The 21,168-nt window shown below is 37.1% G+C and overlaps 5 protein-coding genes across 5 annotated transcripts; 1 reads left to right on the top strand and 4 right to left on the bottom strand.

Moving 5' to 3' along the window:
- Window positions 1-3,213: 3,213 nt before the first annotated feature.
- Window positions 3,214-4,215, top strand: CBG05025 (the record flags this gene model as incomplete). The annotated part of the gene is made up of 3 exons (XM_002644806.1): window positions 3,214-3,607; window positions 3,871-3,946; window positions 4,011-4,215. The coding sequence occupies 3 exons, from the start codon at window positions 3,214-3,216 to the stop codon at window positions 4,213-4,215; spliced, it is 675 nt and encodes a 224-aa protein (XP_002644852.1).
- Window positions 4,216-6,476: 2,261 nt separating this feature from the next.
- On the bottom strand, window positions 6,477-6,856 carry CBG05024 (the record flags this gene model as incomplete). The annotated part of the gene is given in 4 exon segments (XM_002644805.1): window positions 6,477-6,525; window positions 6,575-6,696; window positions 6,715-6,795; window positions 6,836-6,856. 4 exon segments carry the CDS (start codon window positions 6,854-6,856, stop codon window positions 6,477-6,479), a joined length of 273 nt encoding a protein of 90 aa, XP_002644851.1.
- Window positions 6,857-7,762: 906 nt separating this feature from the next.
- Window positions 7,763-8,918, bottom strand: CBG27757 (the record flags this gene model as incomplete). Its single annotated transcript, XM_045239819.1, has 3 exons — window positions 7,763-7,771; window positions 8,269-8,438; window positions 8,915-8,918. The coding sequence occupies 3 exons, from the start codon at window positions 8,916-8,918 to the stop codon at window positions 7,763-7,765; spliced, it is 183 nt and encodes a 60-aa protein (XP_045098381.1).
- Window positions 8,919-12,097: 3,179 nt separating this feature from the next.
- Window positions 12,098-13,752, bottom strand: CBG05023 (the record flags this gene model as incomplete). Its single annotated transcript, XM_045239818.1, has 2 exons — window positions 12,098-12,448; window positions 13,630-13,752. 2 exons carry the CDS (start codon window positions 13,750-13,752, stop codon window positions 12,098-12,100), a joined length of 474 nt encoding a protein of 157 aa, XP_045092819.1.
- A 5,846-nt stretch (window positions 13,753-19,598) lies between these two features.
- Window positions 19,599-19,835, bottom strand: CBG27756 (the record flags this gene model as incomplete). Its single annotated transcript, XM_045239817.1, has 1 exon — window positions 19,599-19,835. The coding sequence occupies one exon, from the start codon at window positions 19,833-19,835 to the stop codon at window positions 19,599-19,601; it is 237 nt and encodes a 78-aa protein (XP_045098380.1).
- Between the last annotated feature and the right edge of the window lie 1,333 nt (window positions 19,836-21,168).

Raw genomic sequence — 21,168 nt, 5'->3', positions numbered from 1 at the left:
GATTCCATTCTATTAGGTTGGCTAATAAGTCTTTGTGAACTTTTGTTTTCCTCTTTTCTTTTAACTAAGCTAGAATAATAATATGTGTGTAACAGCGAGCTTTCTGTGACTCTCGTCTGAATTTAAGCAAATCCTTCTTTTCGCGGCTAGGACAATCGTAACTGATGTCACAGATACTCGAAAATCGGTTATTAAATGACCCACCTCAGTGGAAATGAGAAAAAATTATTTGGTGGTATGATGAACCAACATGCGGTCCACACAGACTGGTTTCGTAACATCACTCAGGAGGTTACCTTCAATTGAAAAGTTGATGACAAAAACAATGCTTGGAAAATGAGCCACCATTTTTTTCAGACATAAATTCATGTCATGAAATTTGGCAGAAATATTAACACTGAGTAGACGAACGAGAAAAGTATAAAACAAACGGAATTACTGCGCTTGGTGTGCACCATATCTAGCTCGGAAGTTTGGTGTCAATAATTAAAAGCCACCCTGTATTTTGCCTTAATATCTATGTCTTTCTTTATTTTTACACCATGGCCTATCATAATCTCCCATTACAATAAAAACAAACCCATTTCAAGGGTCCGTTGACATATTTGTTTTCGGGCTACATGCCTACCTCAACACTTCGCTGTGAGTGTCGAGGGCGACGATGAAACCCGAAAATACATAGCAACGGTTTCAGGAATAGTAGTTACTAAATAACAGTTGCAGAATAATTTTGATAAGACTTTCTCAGAGCACACTGAAAAAGTACTACTTTGGTGAAGCCTTTTATACAATTTGAAACTCTTGACGTATCCGTTTTTTGAGAAAGTACAATTACTTTTTCATCTGAAACGTGATTATGTGAAGTGCACTTTAATGGGACTGGTCGGCACTTCCTCGTACTTTTGGGTTTAAGATTTCTGCAAAATATTATTTGCTTCAGACTGAAACACAGGGGAATATGATAGTGCACTGAGTCAATGTCTAGTAATGTGCAGAAAGTTCACTTTCTACGCATGCCTAGTGGTTCTGGAGTTTGAGCTTGTAATCTTTTTGAAGTTGGAAAATGATTTACCCAGAAACAAAAAGAGGATAATAACTTCAGTGGCTGTAAAAGATTACTAATAGTTTGCCTCGGAAAATTCAAAAGAATTCTCAGAAAAGCTCTATAAATAAATGCAGCTGCTGAAAACTGAATGGTATTTTGGAAAAAGAGGGCATAAAATTTTTTTGATACATCGAGGAAATTGTTCAAGAATTTCAAAACAGGTGATTTTTGCACGATTTCATATCGCTTTTCACGAGCGATAATCTATAGAAAAGCAGTATTTAATTCAATTTACACAAAAATGGAGTTGGCATCTGAAGCAAATTGTACAATTGGACGACCTGTAAAAAAAGACACTTATAGCATTAAATTTGACCTGATTCGTCTCGGTTTAAAACAAGATATCAAAGCATTTCACGAAAAAACTATCACTTGTTGGTCCTTGTCCTAATTTCGCAAAAGCATAAAATTCTGTAATTCAAATGTTTCAACTTTTTCATTTTCCTCACGGAGTTTTACTTAAGATATCAGTTATTTTTGAATTGGTTGATGTAGTCCTGAAAGATATAGTTTACCCAACAATTTCTAGGCGGTTTTCTTTGAAAAAAGTTTTTTTTTCAATTTCAAAAACCATCCTTCTCGTTGATTTTGAGACAATGTGCAGATAGAGAAATTTCAAATAACACGTGAAAACACACACACACACCGATTTTTTCTATAAGAATGGTCCAAAAGTTTTCCGATTTTAAATGCTCAACTGAAAATTGATAACTGATAGTGGGATGGTTTTTCTTAGCAGTTGTTTTTTTTGGTAGATAGAGTATCTCACGAACTTCTTCTACATATTTTGCCTTATTCCTACTTCTTGTCGTTCGCAAGCATGGCGCCTGCTTCCGTACCTCACCATCTACACTTTCAAAATGTCATTTTATTTTTTTTTCTTTTCTGGTTTTAAAATTAATGATATTCAGAAGAAAATGAAATAAATAGATGAAAAACCATCTCTCACTGACCCTACCATTAAGCACCGAAAATTTAGAATAGGTAGACGGAGATCGGTCCGAAAGTTGGATTTGGCCCTATTGAAGAGCAGAGTTGAAGCCGATCCGTTTCAAACCGGTCGTGAAATGTCATAGGCATTGACCGTTTTCCAACCGAGTATTGTGACCGGATTGAAGCCTCTTGGCAAGTTCAAGAACTCGGTCGATTCGTTTCCCATGTTTTGAAGAACTACAATATTGATCGCCTTGTAGATATGTACATGTTTCTCCTGCCATTTCTTCACACGTTGAGTTGGTGGCTGATGTGATTACTCTAAAAAATGGGTGAGCTTCTTTAAAAATGTGCGGGAGGGCCAGTCGATTGACAAAGAAGAGCTAGCTCTGGACATTCTGGAACCTGGAGGCCAAGGGTGTTCCCAGCACGACAATGCGAAATAGCACATTAATAGAGCGATCAACCAAAAATTCGCATCGTTCGGCTGATCTATCCTTTGCACCTGTCCTATTCTTTAAACCTTGTCCTTTTGGACAAATAATCTTTCGGGGCTCTTAATCGCCATCTTGATAAAAAATATAAAATAATTCCTTCAATATTCACACTACTTTCTGCCTTTTCATCAATAATTAAAAAATAACCCGAAAAATTGGTCTTCCCTCAAGTTGTACACAGCCGCATGACCGAAGACTTGCGCCTTTCAATTCGAATTCACACCCCAAAGTTTTCCCCGTATGTTATTGTTTGAACTGCCTGTAGGTTTTGTAGTCGTAATATCAGTTAAAACTAAGTTTGCTCTCTATCTCGATGTTTATTAGAAAGGGACTATTCAATTCCTACTTCCTTTTTGCTGCTTTCACCCTGTTCCTCATTATATCAGGTCATGCAATCTGCGCCTCTTCATTTCATTCGATCTTCATTACATAACTCATATAATCCTACTCCCTTCTCAATATTTCTAAGGAAATCGATTGCTGGCTTCTTTTTCCCCGTTTTTCTTTTTTTTTTTCTGGCTCATCAGACGCTATTTTCTCTCTCCCGCATATATAAACGAAGTTGCCATAACAACGGCACTCCGCTAGCCCGTTGCTTAGCGTATAACAACATCAATTTCTTCTGTTTTTTTGATATCCGCAGCTGGCTATCGATCGAGACTTCCTGAACACTCCAAAATGTCCAGACGCAAGAGATCCAGACCTGAAAAAATTGCTCAAGATCCAGTTTCCACTGATCCAATTGTCAGAAACGTGCTCTCCCAGCCCAAGAAAGTTCCTTTTGTCAGACCACCATCAGGGACTGCTCTCCGTTTATGGAAGCAGAAAATCGACCGTGACCCTTTACCGGAGGTTAGAATGGAGTTTTACCGGACGATGAGCGAATACATCAAGATTGAGGAATCAAGACTTGAACCAATCGGGTGGGGACCGGAAGACCTACAGACCCGCAATATCGTCTACGCCTTCATTGAATTAACAGGAGCATGGAGGTATGGGCATCGTGTGCCCAGAAAAGAATTTATAGATGTTGCAAGACGTGTCTATCACTGTACCGGAAGACTTCTTTCAGGTGAGTTATTATTAAAATTTGTTAATTAAATACAGTAGTATTTCAGCAGAGTCTTGTCTCGACATCTGGTTGAAAGGAGGCTGCTACTGAGAAAGTTTTTGAGAACGGCCATAGAAGATATGTTAATGGATGCTCAGGAAATGGAGAGCGCTCTCATCACCTCCGAATGGATCCCGTCTTATGCATATATGAAATTTGCTCGAGAGGTTTTCCACGAGTATGAGAGTTGCGTGTGAAGTATTTGGGAGACCGAACTGATGCAGATAATGAACTGATAAAACGAATTGAAAAGGAAGATGACATTCGATTCGACGATGAAGAGAGCAATGCTGGTTCTGAGTAAGTGTCAGAAAATTTTGATAATCCTGAACACTTCAAGCAACTGCAAAACTCCTTGTTACAGTGATGATAAAACTGCACCTGTCGTCGCCCCGGAACATCAAGAAAGTGAAGGATTCCGCTCCACCAACAAAATGAATGCTGCTCCACCAATGACATTCAAATTTGCTCCACCAACAACTTTTGAATTTGATCCATCAACGGTCTCTCAATTTTCTCCACCAACAACGATTAAATTTGCACCACCAACTACCTTCGAATCACATTAATATCGTTTTCATCCACTAAGACTTTATGAATCTCGCAGAAGAATATTCATCCCAATTTTCCTTCCATTGAAACATTGCTTTACCGTTGCTTTCATTAAATTTCGTTTATTTTTGATTCCCAAAGTTGTTTCGATAGACATGTTTTACTCGAAAATGCAATAAAATATATTTTTTTCAAATGGAAGAAGCGGAGCATGGTCAAAACATGAATAAAATCTTATTGTTGAATGCAAACTTTTAGAACCTTGTCGGCAAGTTTTCGATCTGTATTTCCCTTCGACATAGTGCTGGGCATTTTTAGTAATTTACATTTTGGCTTAAAACTGGACCATTTTTGGCCAAAATCGTGACTTCTAATTTTTTATGAGTTGTTTTTAATAGTTATTTTTCAATGCCAGTTTCAAAATTCACTCACAAAGAACGCCAACTGAAAATGAATTTTAGAACGTGGAATCACATAAATATTTTGAATTTGTTTCATTTGAATATGAAATACAGAAAGAAATGTGAAATACGAGCGGTTTTCATCTCAACCATGACATAGTCTTCCTCCTGGCGTTTTGGGTCATTTGACCATGTTGTGCAAAAATATCGGCTCTTTCCGGGAACAACGGTCCCAAAACAGGACCGCCGGTCCCATCATCGGACCACCGGTCCCATCATCGGACCACCGGTCCTAAGAAAACCGTTCTCGGAACGTTGGGACCGTTCTCGGGACATTGGGACCGTTGTCGGAACAATGGGACCGTTGTCGGAATTCGTTGGGACCGGCAGTCCGATAATGGGACTGGCAGTCCGATAATGGGACTGACGGTTAAATTTGCACCACCAACTACCTTCGAATCACATTAATATCGTTTTCATCCACTAAGACTTTATGAATCTCGCAGAAGAATATTCATCCCAATTTTCCTTCCATTGAAACATTGCTTTACCGTTGCTTTCATTAAATTTCGTTTATTTTTGATTCCCAAAGTTGTTTCGATAGACATGTTTTACTCGAAAATGCAATAAAATATATTTTTTTCAAATGGAAGAAGCGGAGCATGGTCAAAACATGAATAAAATCTTATTGTTGAATGCAAACTTTTAGAACCTTGTCGGCAAGTTTTCGATCTGTATTTCCCTTCGACATAGTGCTGGGCATTTTTAGTAATTTACATTTTGGCTTAAAACTGGACCATTTTTGGCCAAAATCGTGACTTCTAATTTTTTATGAGTTGTTTTTAATAGTTATTTTTCAATGCCAGTTTCAAAATTCACTCACAAAGAACGCCAACTGAAAATGAATTTTAGAACGTGGAATCACATAAATATTTTGAATTTGTTTCATTTGAATATGAAATACAGCAAGAAATGTGAAATACGAGCGGTTTTCATCTCAACCATGACATAGTCTTCCTCCTGGCGTTTTGGGTCATTTGACCATGTTGTGCAAAAATATCGGCTCTTTCCGGGAACAACGGTCCCAAAACAGGACCGCCGGTCCCATCATCGGACCACCGGTCCCATCATCGGACCACCGGTCCTAAGAAAACCGTTCTCGGAACGTTGGGACCGTTCTCGGGACATTGGGACCGTTGTCGGAACAATGGGACCGTTGTCGGAATTCGTTGGGACCGGCAGTCCGATAATGGGACTGACGGTCCCGCATTAGGACCGTCCTTCCCGGAAAGAGCCAAAATATCACTTTTGAAATGATTGCTATGGTTTCCATGAGCATTCCGCAATAGGAAATCTTATGTTACAGAATTCAATTGAACTGTGACTAAAAGTGAACCTTATGCTGGTTTTAGCTTGTCTCACCAAAAAAAACATTGTTTGGAGCTTAATAAAAATGTCTAGAAGCAAAAAATGATTTCGTATTAGATCATCAGAAGTTAGTATCATTTAATGACAAGAAAGTGAAAAAAAATCACTTTTTAAAGATAAGTTTCAAAGGAGTTAATAGACTGTTTGACAGAATGGTTTTCTTGCAAGATTGAAAACAGTTGTGTTTTTCTGTAGGATTGATGTCAGTTTTCCCATATGAAGAATAAAAAAATTGCATTCTGAATATCAGTCAATTTAGTTTAATGAATGTTTCTTCTTTTGGCCAAATCCTTTGCTCATTTCATGTGGACAATATTCTTGGCAAGCTTGTACTCGATGGGCGAGTTTGGAGCTATGTCAGGGATCGCCTTCTGATACTGATTCCAAATGGCTGACATCTCTGGCTTCTTGTCATGGCTGCCCAATTTATCGAAAAAAAAACCGTCAATTTACCAATCCACTTCAATCGGCTGGAAAGCAGTCAGTGTGAGAATCATGCTGAAAATTAATGATTATTAGTATTCTATAAAAATGTTTTCAAACTCACGAATCGGGCTTTGCTTCAAGTAAAGGGTTCACGGTAAAATCAAAAATTCTGGCATTCGCATATTCCGATACAAGATAAATGGCAGACGTGAAATCGTCTCGCTCTTTGTATTCCTTTCCACTCTTTATATGTCAACTTACATAGTATCCTCTGAAGTGGCATTTTTGCCAAGGTTGTGTGGGCCAAACGTGTGCAAGATCGATTACCGAAAGAATCAAATCCTGCAATTTCAAAATATTTTTTTTCGAATTTTGAACCTACCTTTTCCTTCTTTTTCAACATGATGTCTCTATTGATGACTTTGTGCAGGTAGCCAAAACTGTGAATATGGTCTAGCGCGGATGTTAATTGAAACTAAAGGCGTAAAAATTTCGAAGTAGAGAAGACGACTTTTTTGTTTGGCTCCAAACACTAGCAATCGATTCTCCTTCCGAGGAGAAAACTGAAAAATTGTATGTCGTAAAACATTTAAAAAATGACCCCTAACTTTAACTTTAAGCTAATTCGTCTTGGTTTTTATGGAGGATATCGAAAAAACGGTCAACAGACCAGATACTTTTGATTTTATGCTAAACACTTTTTCAGTTGACCACTTTTTCATATCTTTCACAGAAAACGAAATAAATGAGCTTCAAGTTGACCGTTATGGAAGCATTCTAATAGAATGACCCCAAACTTTAAACTTTGAGCTCATTTATTTCGGTTTTTATGGGAGATGTTAAAAAAATACTGTCAACTGACAAAATATTTTTGGAATCATGCTAAACATTTTGTCAGTTGACCACTTTTTCATATCTTTCACAGAAAACGAGATATATGAGCTTAAAACTGATGGTGGGGTATGGCATTTAGGGTGTTTAACGTATACTGTGAATGCTTTAATAAAAAAAACACCTTTTACGTTCAATTCAAGCTCAATTCTTTCGGCTCTTTCAAAAGATATAGAAAAATTGCAAATCGATTAAATGTTGCTAATTTTACAACAAACATTTCACCAGTTGAAATTTGTTTTTATCTTTTGAAAGAGCAGTTACAAAGGGCCCAAAGTTCACAAAGATTGTGTGAATTTCTTAGAGCGTTCGCAGTATTCCAATTCAAAAAACTCACAAATAACACGATGTGATTTTTTTTGACATAATGATCCCATATGCGAGAAAAGCAAGCGAGACTTTTGCACTTGGTTAATGATTAGGCTTCCTCATCATACATGTCCTTATCGAAACCATTCACAGTAGTTTTCATGGCTTTTTCAACATTAGCATTTTCAGTGTCCTCGACGAGGAAACACGTAGAAAAGGTGCCAAAACCCAAACGACAGACGACTCTGTAGCGAGAGTTATTGATCCTTTATGGGGGGGGGGGGTCTGGATCGGATTGGAAATTTATTCTCATAATAAGCACGAATTGCGAGCCCAAACCCATAACATATAATATTTAGAAAAAGAAGAAGAGGAGCTTTCCTGGCTGCAATCACTAGAGTGATACAATAAATTCTTTCAGGAAATTTCTCTACACATTGTCATTTTTCTCTTTTTTTTAACCTCACGGGTTCAATCAATATTTACTATATCTTCTCACAGGGTGTATCTAGAAATTTTGAATCTTCAGGATTGGTTAGTGGATGGGTGAGATGTAAACTGATGCCTGATTCAGTCATCATAGTCATGTGATAACTGAAAGCTCCCTTTACCTACTTTCTCAGATATAAGCGTGAATCGTACTTTAATAGATTTTGGCAAAATCACTGTGTTGAAATAAGACTTCGATATTTCAAAAAGTGCACTATTTTGCACTTTGACATGTTTCTGAGGTAGATAATCCTCAGACTGAAACATGCAATAGTCAAAGTGCAATGATACTAAATCTGGAATAAGGCAAAAAATAAATATGTGATTCAGTGATATTTTATTTTTTGGCTTTGTATACTCTACATTGAAGATCACAAATTATTGAGATTTTCTGGGGTTTTGGCAACATTGGCTACATTTACCGCGAATCCAATTATCGTTGTTCCATTCTGTTCGTAAAAACGCTAATTCAGTGAAAATGTGAGAGTTTAGATAATCAAAACATCTGGCCTACTAAACCTCTGAAAAAAATCTCTGAAAATGTGGTGGCGGTAAATCGAATGTCAACGAAAACACTGTTTTTCCAATTATTCATGATTACAGAGTTCCCCATAATCAGAAGCATAGATTTTCTAACTTGTGGAATTTTCTATTTTTCTGTGGCATTCCTGGAAACTTGAAAATGTCGAATGTTGTGATGTGTACTGAAAGTTTTGCCTATTATCTTTTTTATCATGAGTTATCATAATCTCCCATTATAATAAAAACATACCCATTCCAAAGGTCCGTTGACGTATTTGTTTTCGGGCTACATGCCTACCTCAACACTTCGCTGTGAGTGTCGAGGGCGACGATGAAACCCGAAAACACATAGCAACGGTTTCAGGAATAGTAGTTATTAAATAACAGTTGCAGAATAATTTTGATAAGACTTTCTCAGAGCACACTGAAAAAGTACTACTTTGGTGAAGCCTTTTATACAATTTGAAACTCTTGACGTATCCGTTTTTTGAGAAAGTACAATTACTTTTTCATCTGAAACGTGATTATATGAAGTGCACTTTAATGGATCTGGCCGGCACTTTTTCAAACTTTTGAGCCTAATGTTTTTGCAGAATTATATTTGGTCCAGAATGAAACAGGGGAATCGCAAAGTGCAATGCGTCAATGTCTGGTGATATGCACAAAGTTCATTTCATACGCATGACTAGTGGTTCTGGAGTTTGTGCTTGTGATATTTTTGAAGTTGGAAAATGATTTACTCAGAAAAAATGGGAGGATAATAATTTCTGTGGCTGTGAAATATTGCTAATAGGGCTCAGTATCCAAGGGTACATCGGAAAAGGGTACATCGAGTTCTTAGGGTACATTGGATCAGAGGGTACATCAGTTCTTAGGGTACATCTGGGAAGTAGGTTCAAGGGGTACATCTGGCGTTGGTTCTGTGAACTCAGGAAATTTGAAACAGTTGAGAGGAAATTATACTGTGGAGCTGAAATATGTTTTTTCTTTGTAAAAATCAATCTTGAAATTAGTCGTTCTCACCGAGTCAACAATTTCTGCAAGACATCTTTACCTAAAACTGTGAAGTACTCGGCTTCGGACCACAAATCTGGAACCATTTCTACTCCAAGATTTCGAAATTCGAAAAATGAGTCTAGGACTCAAAATTCAGACCCAAATCACTGCAATAATTCAAAAATTAATTATGTTCTGCGAAATTCTGCAAAAGAGTTTATGAAAAACGGCCAAAATTTATTGAAAATCGAGAAAATAAGACGAAAAATTAAAAAAAAAGAAGCCCCGTAAATCGACACGGCCACTGCCACTGCTGGCCTAGATAATTCTGGAAACTCTCCCATGGGAATTTCACGCATTTTTTGGAATACAAACACAAACATGGCAGTAAAGTACACGTTTTCGAGAAAAAAACACATTTTTAGTATAAAAACTTTTTTAAAGCACAGGGAGATAAGACACGGAAGCGAGCGATTGGACACAAAGACGGAAACCACTGAAATCAATGACCTGGCCTAAAAATTGAAAGTTTCAGACAAAATTACCCTATTTTTGAGCTCTTCACTAATTCTGGAAGACAAAAAATGAGATGTTTCATAGTTTTGCTGTCTAAAATCGGGATTTCTGCATTCTCATCAAGACTCTCAAGCTCTCATCGGTTTTCGTTTCGTCTCCACAGAATTCGAAACCTACAGAAAAATAAAACAGAGAGAAAACTAAGAATACGGGAAGTTCAGTCCTAATTTTCAGGAGTTTCAACTAGCCAGTAGTTTACATATCTTGTCTTGGAAAACCTTCCGGAAATTGTTGCTAATTCCACCTTCAAACTTTCTTCCTGCTTTAGAAACCACCGAAGATATGTACGGGTCGCGGTGAGCAAGGTGAAAATCGGTGAAGTAGTCTAGGGGTGAGCGTACGTGCACGACAAACTGCAGAGGTGAGTTCAAACCCTACCTCATCCACATTTTTTGTTTCTGTGAAATTGAAAACAAATTTCGTTTTGGTGTCTTTTTAGTGATTTTATAGATACATGTTTCCAAATAAAAATCCGAAAAGTTTCCGAGAGCTTGAATTTTTTAATTCATGATGTTTCCTGTTCTGGAACATTTGAAGAGTGTTTTTGGTTGAAAGTTACTCATATTGTTTTGATAAAAATCGAATTTTCCACCTTTTTTGTACAGCGAATTTCAGTATGATAAGCTCCAGGAAAACAAGCTATAATAAATGAATCAATCAAAAAAAAATTAAAAAACTGTACTTTTTCAAACAAATCGACAAAAAAAAACAAATAAAATAGTGCAGTGTAAACCTAAATATCTCCCAGCTGACAACTACAAAATTTTTAATTGATGTACCCTAAGAACTTGTCGATGTACCCTGGGATCCTTTCTCCGATGTACCCTCAGAACCAACGCCAGATGTACCCCTTGAACCTACTTCCCAGATGTACCCTAAGAACTCGATGTACCCTCGATGTACCCTTTTCTGATGTACCCTTGGATACTGGGCCTGCTAATAGTTGGCTCGTAAAATTCAACAGAATGCTTAGAAAAATGTTGTGAATAAATTCAGCTGCTGAAACCGGCTGGGTTTTCATTTTAGAAAAATAAAAGAGTAATATAAAAAAGAGTTATATAAAACTAGATCCCTCACGCTTTACCGGTGAATGAAATGCACCTGCCGTCGCCCCGGATCATCAAGAAAGTAAAAAAAAAGATCCTGCACCTCTTGAATTGCTCCACCAACAACCATTGAAATTTGCACCGTCCACCACTTTTGAATTACATTATAATTGTTCCTATGTTATTTACTTAAACTTCTGGAATCTCGTAGTCAAATCTTCAGCTTGATTTGCTCCCCATCAAAACACTGGCTTCCTGTTGTTTATGTTGATTTTCGTTGGTTTTGAATTTTATAAAATATAGGGGGTTTTTTTTCATTTGAAGAAGCAGAACACGCTTGAAACTTTGAGAATAAACTAGATCTAAATCGTAAATTTGAATTTTTCAGACCTCGTCGGCATTTCTTTGATTTGGAATTTGCCATTGGCAGTGCTTAGTGTCATTTTCGCCAGTGATTTTCTAAAAATTGAAAATCCTTTGGGGTTTCCTAAAGAAAAATGTTTTTATTGCCAAGTCTAAAGCTTTATAGACAAAAAAAGTGCTTCTCGAAGAAAGTAAAAATTGAACGGGATGAGTGTGGAATGAATGGAACATAAACATTTTTTGCAATAATATAACTGTACATACTAAATGGAAAATAGAAAATGAAATAAGAGCGCTTTTGAATTGTCATTAATCTGAAAAAAAATATTGAAGGGTAATTAGCAGGGAAATTGTTATCAGGCCAAAAAAATAGAGTGACAGCTAATCCATGTCAACCATGACATAGTCTTCCTCCTGGCGTTTTGGGTCATTTTGTTTTGGACGATTCCAGTTTAGGACATTCCATGTTGTGTAACAAGCGTTACAGGAGTGGACAACAAGGCTTGCCGCCAATACCACTTTGGCTGAATAACACAGTTTAGATTAATTATTCCTGAAGGTAAATCGAACTTTCCTATAAGATATACTTCCATGATTGTTGGCCCGGGCTTGAGGTTGAGAAACTGCTCGTTTTTCCAAACGCTGTAGCTTGCAGATCCGTGGAAAGGAAGAACTGGACGATCTGTTTCCATTTTGGAATTCGGGCACCGGCTTTTTTCTAGAAGTTCCGGGAAATCCAGGGCAATTAAATTCCAGCCTTGTCTTGCGACTTCTCTAGCAATGGACACCGACTCATTACATATCTTGATTTGAACAGAAGTATTCGCTGAAAAAATACTGATTTCCAAAAGTATCGTTGTTAAAACTTTTTCACGCTTATATTCACCTTTTTTTTAAAATGATTCAGTTGATTTTTTGAGAGTAAATGATTTACAAATGTAAATTTCATGAATACGGCCCCTGAGCTAACAAGTGAATATAGTAATTTGATACACCCTCCGTGATAATCAAAATTGTGTCTGTTTACTTTTCAATGTTCAAAATGGTAACTAAATATAAACATATGATGAAATTTGATGTATGTTTGTCGGTATAGATCAGGAGATCTCGGATCTTCTTCAAAAAACACGTTGACAAGATCAATTTCTTGAAGATACTAATAAGATATGCCCTGATAACTTATACAATTATTTTTGAAATGTGATGATTGATTAACGAGATCTGATAATAAGAATATATTGATTAGAATAGCTCAAAAAGGTTACAACGGTTGAACTAATGAAAAAGTACAAGATTACTTTTGTGTCTTCAAAACTTATATTTGAATTGCACTTTCGTAAAGTTTCACATTTGAGTCCTTGATTTTGCTTATGAAATAAGCTTTCGTAAAAGTGCAGGATTACTTTTCTTGTTTAGAAAATCAAGATTTGAATTTTATCCGAATGTATTTTGGAAAAAGTGCATTGTTAAACTATTGCACTTGACATGTTTCAAGATCATTTGCAACTTTGACCGGAACGAAATAACTTTGAAGTCTGTAAAACTGTAATTCGAGAAAAACAAAAACGGTGAATGCTATGAAAATAGGCGAAAATTTGATCGTCTGTTATAGTTGACAACTTTTCGGTATTTTTCACAGGTACAAGGAAAAATTGGATCAAATTTGAAAGTGATAGACCTCTTATTGCAGTTTTTCCTGTAAGCGTTCAGTTTTACATAGCCAATCTTTTTAATGTTGTTGTTTTATGAACTTGAAATTCGTGGAGCCTAGAAACAACGTGATTGAGCTATTTCAGAAATATTTCTCGTTTTATTCTGTGTGCAACTACAACACAATCCTGGAAAATCTATCCTGAAAATGATTATTTGATGTATCAGTCCTGAAATAGTGGATTTTCTAATACATCCTTGATCCCACTTGCACATATGAACAAACCCATACAAAAGGACCGTTATTCAACTTGTTTTCGGGCTAAACGTCTACCTCAACACTTCGCTTCGAGTGTTGAAGGCTACGATCAGTCCCGGAAACACGAAGCAACGGTTTACAGAATAATAGCAATTGGTTTAGAAAGCCAGCAGTAGCCGGAAGAGAGTAGTCGCACATCGTGGAGATATGAGCAACTTATGCTGTTTAACTGCCCTTTTATACACTCGGAAAGCTCTGATGACAAAGTTGAGCTTGAATATTAAGAAGTGTTATAAGGTGATTAGCTGAACTTTTATGAAAGTACATGATTACTTATACGTCTCGAAAATTTATATTTGAATTATACTTTCAAAAAATTTCAAAAAAGTACAACATGATGCATTCGCGTTTGATATCTTTGGTGAAGAAAAACGAGATCAAAAGAATTAGGATATTGAAAGATTAGGCACAGTGCTGGCCTGAATTCCATCCCAAAATAGAAATTCTGAATTATTGCATATGTCTTGCAAACATTTTCTGAAAAATTTTGGATTATAAAAAAGAATGAACTTTTGTTTTTGTAGTTCACAACTATTTTGTACAACCACTTGCTGGAAAAATGCCTGATGACAAAACGAAAAAACCTCAAAATTTTGAAAATTACCATTCAAATTCATAATAAAAGGATAACACTTGTCTCACGTCGCTGATCCTTTTGGCAAGTGTTCTTAAAACAATATATAGAAATCGGGATTGAATTTCTATCAGCACTGAATGTGCGTGACAAATACAGTAGAGACAAAAAAGTACGCTCGAAATGTTCGTTTCAGTTGAAATGATAAATTTGGGGTCTTGAATTAATACTTGCTACGTATCCGTTCGGTATGGAAAATTTCATTTGCTGCATTGCAAACTACAAATATATTTGTTCATTAAGTTTACAATCTTGAAAGTTTTCAGATCTAACAAACAAGTACTAATGTAACTCTTCATTGTGGAACACGAAACCATTCATAACAGAAGTGGTCATTTATGATTCTTATTTTATTCGCACGTATATTGGTGGCTTGATGGTATTTTCCGGACTGAGTTCATTGAGCATGTCCGTGTAAAATTGTTCAAATTCTCTGTATTCGTCTAAATCAATTTCCAGATCCCGCAACTTGTTCAATTCTCATGTTCCTCTCCGAAGAGCTTTTCATTGGTTAGCACATCTTTCATGATACGATGTACCTCGCGGTAGCAGGTGTTCGTGTCATTTATATCTGCGCGGGTACTTTTATAGGTTCAATGCCCTTGTGTCCAGATGCATACTTTTTTATTTGCATGCGGTGACTGATGCCACCTGCTCAACACCTGTTAATCCCATCAAGCCACGAACATCCGTCATCGTCAAGTGCAATTGTAAGACGAACAGTAAATATTAACAATATCCGTATGGCGAACAGACACATAATTAATAGAAGAGATTAGAAGAGAAAATCGAACCCAAGGTTAATTTGACGCTTCTTTCCGTGAAACCAAAAATTTTGAAATGGAAAAAAAGAGATTATGTGAACCAATTTTCGAGGAATACGAAAGTCCCCACTTCATATTTCGGTCACTAGACCAAGAATCAGTTGCAAAATCTTGTTAATTTTGTAATCCATCAAAATTAAATCGTATCTACAAAGCTTATCACACCGACAAAGACATCTGATCAAATCAGATCAAAATCATACCAAACAATGTAAAAAACATCTGCCATTGAACAACACATCTGCATGATTAGATATCCACTTTGGCATGTCCTGTCACATTCCAAAACATCTGTACATAAAACGTCACTCATCCGTGAACACTGTATGATGGACTCGCAGAAAAATGAACGATAACATCTTTGGTGAGAACCTGAACACGGTGTCGTCTTCCTTTTCTGTACACTCAAATTGCTGTGAAGATCTTGTTGGGCACGAATCCCAAACAATTATGGCTAGAAGGTACTCAAGTTGAACGACCTTTTGAGAAAATAATTGGGTGGTTGTTAAGTGTATAATTATCTTATCCTAACCTCGGAATTCCATGGAAAGCGGTTAATGAGCATACTTGGAAGAAAGAAAAACGCCGAACCGGTAACTGCCTTTGTTTCAAAATAAAGAGAAAAGCAGGTGGTTGACTGATTTATGAGGTCTCCTAGATTTTGGTATCCCTGGATCTTTTCATCTACTCTACTACAATTAGTGGCCTCTGGTGTTTTGTTCCACTGAAATGAAAGTGTCATCTCTTGTATAATAACGATATTTCAGCTCTAGAAAGTTTGAATTTTAGCCCCACTTGAACGGTACTCTTACCGAATCCTTCGACTCGCTACCAGAAAAATATTTATAGTTTTGTTTACTGTTTTCCAGTGAACACTGTTGGTTCCTTTTCTCTTTTTTGCTTTTTTCGCGAAGTTTTATGACGCTTAAACGTTTTATGGTCGTATAGCTCCCTTGGAAACTAAAAAACTAACAAAAAAAAAACGATTTCAACAATTTTTCAAGCTGTTGATCTCAGTTTGAAATCAAACACAGCAAAAACTAGATCAGACATCATAGCCCTATTGTGTTTTTGCCACTCGCAATTACCATAACAAAAACTTCCTGGTCATCAAACATTATCTATTCAATCACACCAACAATAATAGTTCCTTATCGGTTTTTTTTCTGTTCGTGTCCTGGTTTTCTCAAACAAAAACTGTTTCAAATGGTGTTTGTGACATAGAAAAACGTTGGTACTGCATGGCACGAGAAGCTTGGAATTATTTTTTTAATGACTTGCTGGAGTACATTGATCTTCAACCTACCCCTCACACAATTACACTTAATCGCTGTGCCTACGCCGTTTGAAATGGAAAACGAGCCAATTTCGTTTCCAATTTACTTCTCTCCTATTCAGAAAATGACCAAAAACGCATAAAATACATAAAATTATAATTGTTCTAAGAGACGTGCTACTGAACTAGTTGTTCCCCTTCCCTATCCGATTTGGTTTTCTAATGAGAAGAATGGAAGTACTTGGTTGGTCAAAGCCGATGTGTGACAGCTGAATGGATTTTATTTCTTCCATCTCCTCGGAGATATCAAATTGAAGAGCAACTGGTCCCCGCCGAAAACTTTTTTTTTCGTGTTGGTTGGTTGTTGGTTCCGTTGAACAAGAATAGAACAAAGAAGTTTGAATTCCGAAACAAACACGAGACTCCGAGTCGTCTGATAAGAAATGATAACCTTTTTCGCTGAAAAAAACCCGACAAGCTCAAGTTGTTGACAAGAACAAAGAAGTGTGGTTTGTGAATTGATAATTTTTTGATAATAAGATTGATGGTGCTTCAGTCGGAGCTCAAGGTTTTTGATTTTTGGATCTCCCAGGACCTCAATTGACAGATGGATGACCACAAAAGGATCGGCAGACACCAGAAACACAATGCCATATATATAATTACATCATACATCATACAAAAGGACCAACACACCAAGTATTCACCGCCACTCGGGGCAACAAATCCCCATTTTTCTCACCACAGGTCACTACCAACACAATGGTCCCATCTTATTTTTTCTACAGCCACCACCACCACCAACTGTCTATTGATGATGTCACTTATTGTTTGACAGACCATCTGTCTCTTTGTGTTGCTCTTCGCTAGCCCACCTCTCCCGCTGTGGTGAAATGAAGGAAGAAGATTGCGAGAGAGCAACAAACACAACAGCACTTTTGACCTACCCACGTGCCTGATCTCTTCTTGTTATCGATCACACGACGAGGCCCCAAAATCATCAGAATTTTGTTTACGTGTAGGAGGAGGTAATCTTGTGACCAGATTCTTTACGATTCGATCACATTTCGATTGTGGATCAATCCTAGAGTAAATAAACTTTTACTACCAGTTGGAGTAACTAGGAAGAGATGATCATCGAGAAAAAAAGAATGGGTTTTAGAGAGATCAACTTTCAGGTTCCAATGGTGGATTTTTTTTAGTTTTTCAACATAATTCAAAGCCCCGATAAAACTTGAGATTCCAAGAACATAATAAGATCTAATTATTATGCAGTTGTGCTAATTTGTCATAATTTTCCATGACTGACACCTGATCTGGAGTTCCTCAAAAAACCCTCCTTTATTTCAAAAACGAAATCACCTGTTCCCCGAATGTAAGAAAACTACAAAATGGAATAGATGATAATCCAGAAAGAGATACAAAAGATAAACCCAGTTATTCTCCCAGCAAACTTTCACCCCTCGCCACACCTAGGCGTTGGAAACAAATTAGAAAGTGAATGAAAAGAATGTGGTGATCAGGTACCGTAATGTTGCGGTCTGTTGTGTTGTGTATGTGTGAATGGAAGACCATCCAATTTGAAACATCATGAGGCAAACGGAATGACGATGGCAGATCATCAAACTGGTCTTGTAAACGGCCTCCGGCATCTTACCTCCCCTACTTTTGTTTCATTTTTCAAACAACACAGTTTTTTAAAACTGATTTTTCGTCATTTTTGGAAACAATCTAGATGGGTGAGAGATACCATAGGCAACATTTCCATTCACTATGAAACAGCGGAGGTGATGCGAAACGTTTCGTCTTGTCTCTTCTCTCTTTTGTCACGGAAATATCGTCGATGCCCGTCGGAATCGATCGCGAGGGAGAAAAGAAAAGCGATCGGGTCGGAAAGGAGAGTAAGATAGATCGAGAGGTATAGAGAGTCGGAGAAATCAAAGTTGACGAGAACAAAAAAATTGAAAACACCGCATCGAATGTGTGATGGGTAATGACGCAATTTGAATGGATTACACACTCTCTCTCTTTCTCTCTCTCTGGGTCGGACTAATAAAAATGGTGGCGGCTGGTACGAATTCCGAATTACGTTGCAGCATTGGTTCTGGTTTCATTCATAAAAACGGATTCATTTAGGTAGGATTGCGAACACATGGAGGATTAGAAAAGACGCATGTTCTTAGTGTGAAGGCTTTTAAGCTTTTTTGAAGGCCGTCAGAAGAAGGATTTCAAAGGATTTTTGAAAAATTTTGTTTCTTCTCTGGAGGATTAACCTAGAAAGTGACTGATCCTAAAATATTATATGATTAGGCTTATAGATTCATCTTATGGCGCATGCTAGACGGGAGAGTCAACAAAGTTTACTATTTGCTCTTGAACCTTCCACGAATCACACCGATAATGCATTATCGGTGCGGGCGAGGTAATCTGACGGGTTTCAAGCAAAACCTCAAACACCAAAAAGATAGGATGGAAGAAGAAAACTAGAAAGTCATGGATAAACAACAACGACGACGATTGCGGAGATCAATTGGATATACATCATTTAGGCGATAGAACTATTGTTATTCTAATTCTGTCCTGAATCGTGTACAAAGCTTTTGTAGCATTTTTTGCGCTTTCTGCGCTTTCGAACACATAAAAAACAGTTCGGATAAAATTGAAAATTGATTTATTTACTCGTTTTTTTTGTTGGGAACATTTTTTTTTGTTTTTTTCCTCTTTTCTATATCCTCAATTTTAAAATACAAACCAGTAAAAATATACAAACAAAATTAGACAAGACTGGTACAATTGATAGGAGAAAATCAAAAAATAAAACAAAACAAAGCATTTTAGGGAAATTAACCGATAAATTAGTTGGTGTCATACTGACTGGGAAACAAAAGAAATGGGACGGGGAAAAAAGAGATTGAGAACATTATTTGTGATTTTTTTGTGCAGATCAACTGCCTGAGACATTTTTTCGGGTGCGGGGGCATTTTGTCAATTTTTTTGTACATTTTCGGACAATTTTGACACGAAAGCAAAGATAGGGGCAGGTAATAAGGGATTCAGAAGCAGTTCACTTGCTCATTGTCAAGATATTGTGAAACAATTGGAGCAGGTGGACCCCATTGAGTCCTGTCAAATTTACAAAACCTAAGCAAGGCGAATTAAAGTACAGAAAAAGGTGAAAAGCTAAATCAGTGACTTAGACTAAGAAATGTACCAGGGGTCCAGAAAAATTCTCGCTAACGGTAAGGAAAAACTAGTCAATCAGAATATTCCAAAAAATTTCAGCTGCTAATGGTGAAAAGAGACGGAAGCTTGATGACCAACTTCCATTTGGTCCACCGTATGACCGGAAGCAAGGGTCTCTTCTGTATCTTAGCCCATTTTTAAAGCTTGAATCTTTTTGAAACACACTTTTTGATTTCGCAATCCTTTTCAGAATCCAAGAAAAGTTGAAAATTTTGGAGTGGCTAGAGTGAACGCTGGCCACCATGAAGGAACCTCCATTTGGTCCACCGTATGACCGGAAGCAAGCATCTGGATGCCAGCGTTCAAAATGCACACAATTTAAAATGATGCAAATAACTTTGGAATCTGTGTTTGCATTGAAATTTCCCTCCTCCCCCCTCAAAAAAAGTTTTTAAAAAAAAGTTATATCGAGAAGTGTGTTCTAATGGTAGAATGGGTGCTAACCAACCTAATTGAACCTCCATATGGTCCACCGTATGACCGGAAGTGTAACTTAAGCATGAAAGCACTCAGAATACAACATTTTTTTGGATCCTACACGACTCAATAGATGTGAATACTACTTTTTAATGGGGAANGGACATTCANAAATAACCCTACAAATGGAAAAAAATTGAAGTCGGATTTCATTTTGTATTCAACTCAAATCACCATCAATTGACGACAACCCGATGATGACTGATGAATAATCGAAAACAATCCTGTTTTGAGAGTGTCACTGAGCTCCCGAAAAAAAGACCCGTCTACGGGAGTANGTGGAGGAGGAGAACGGAAGATTTCGCTGATCTGTTGAACAAACTTATGAGTACTCACAGAGAGAAACGGTGAATTGATAAAATAAATAGGATGGTGGGGATGCAAGAGCAAGTTGGTGTGGGATATTAAAAGTAAGAGGACTTTCTAGAAAAAAGTTTTGTTGGAATGTCTAGTTTGATGCGAAACCCTGAACCCCGAACCTGAAATGCACTGTGTTGATAAATTGATAAGGAGGACTATACATAGAACGAAATCGTCAATTTTGATCTTCAGTTTATCTCCGCTTGTCTGTGATGTTTCATCAAAGCCGCCCTGTAGATATGAAAAGCAAGTTTCTAAGTCTTCCATTCCAACCATGTGACATTTCGATAAATATCCGGAAAATGACAAAGTCAAAACACTAGGAGGAATTCCGAGGAGATGGGAATCTCAGAGAAAAATTGGACATGAGGAATTGAGAAATTGTAACACAAAAAAATTAGGGAAGAAGAGAAACCTAGACTTTCGCCGAATTCTTCTATTTTTACACTCCTCTACAGTAGGATAATTACAGCAATCGACTCGCATTTACACCTTCCCCCATTGTTACCTCATTACATCAGAAAATGCAACTTTCGTCTTTCTTCACCTCTTTAGCCTTCGTAATTCTATTTGTTTTTGAAACTCCACGAACGGTTTTTGCAGTTACGTCACTATCATCATTATCACAATCTCTTCATCCTGTACAGTTCTCTCTATTCCATGCATATTCGAAATTATTCGCAAAAAAAGGATAGGCTACCCCTCCCTTCAGAACACAGGCGAGAGATAGAGTGCGACAG

This window comes from Caenorhabditis briggsae (assembly GCF_000004555.2).
Source record: "Caenorhabditis briggsae complete genome, chrX, whole genome shotgun sequence".
Taxonomy (NCBI): domain Eukaryota; kingdom Metazoa; phylum Nematoda; class Chromadorea; order Rhabditida; family Rhabditidae; genus Caenorhabditis; species Caenorhabditis briggsae.
Note: the sequence above shows the minus strand (reverse complement) of the source record. Positions and strands in the feature narration are given on the sequence as shown.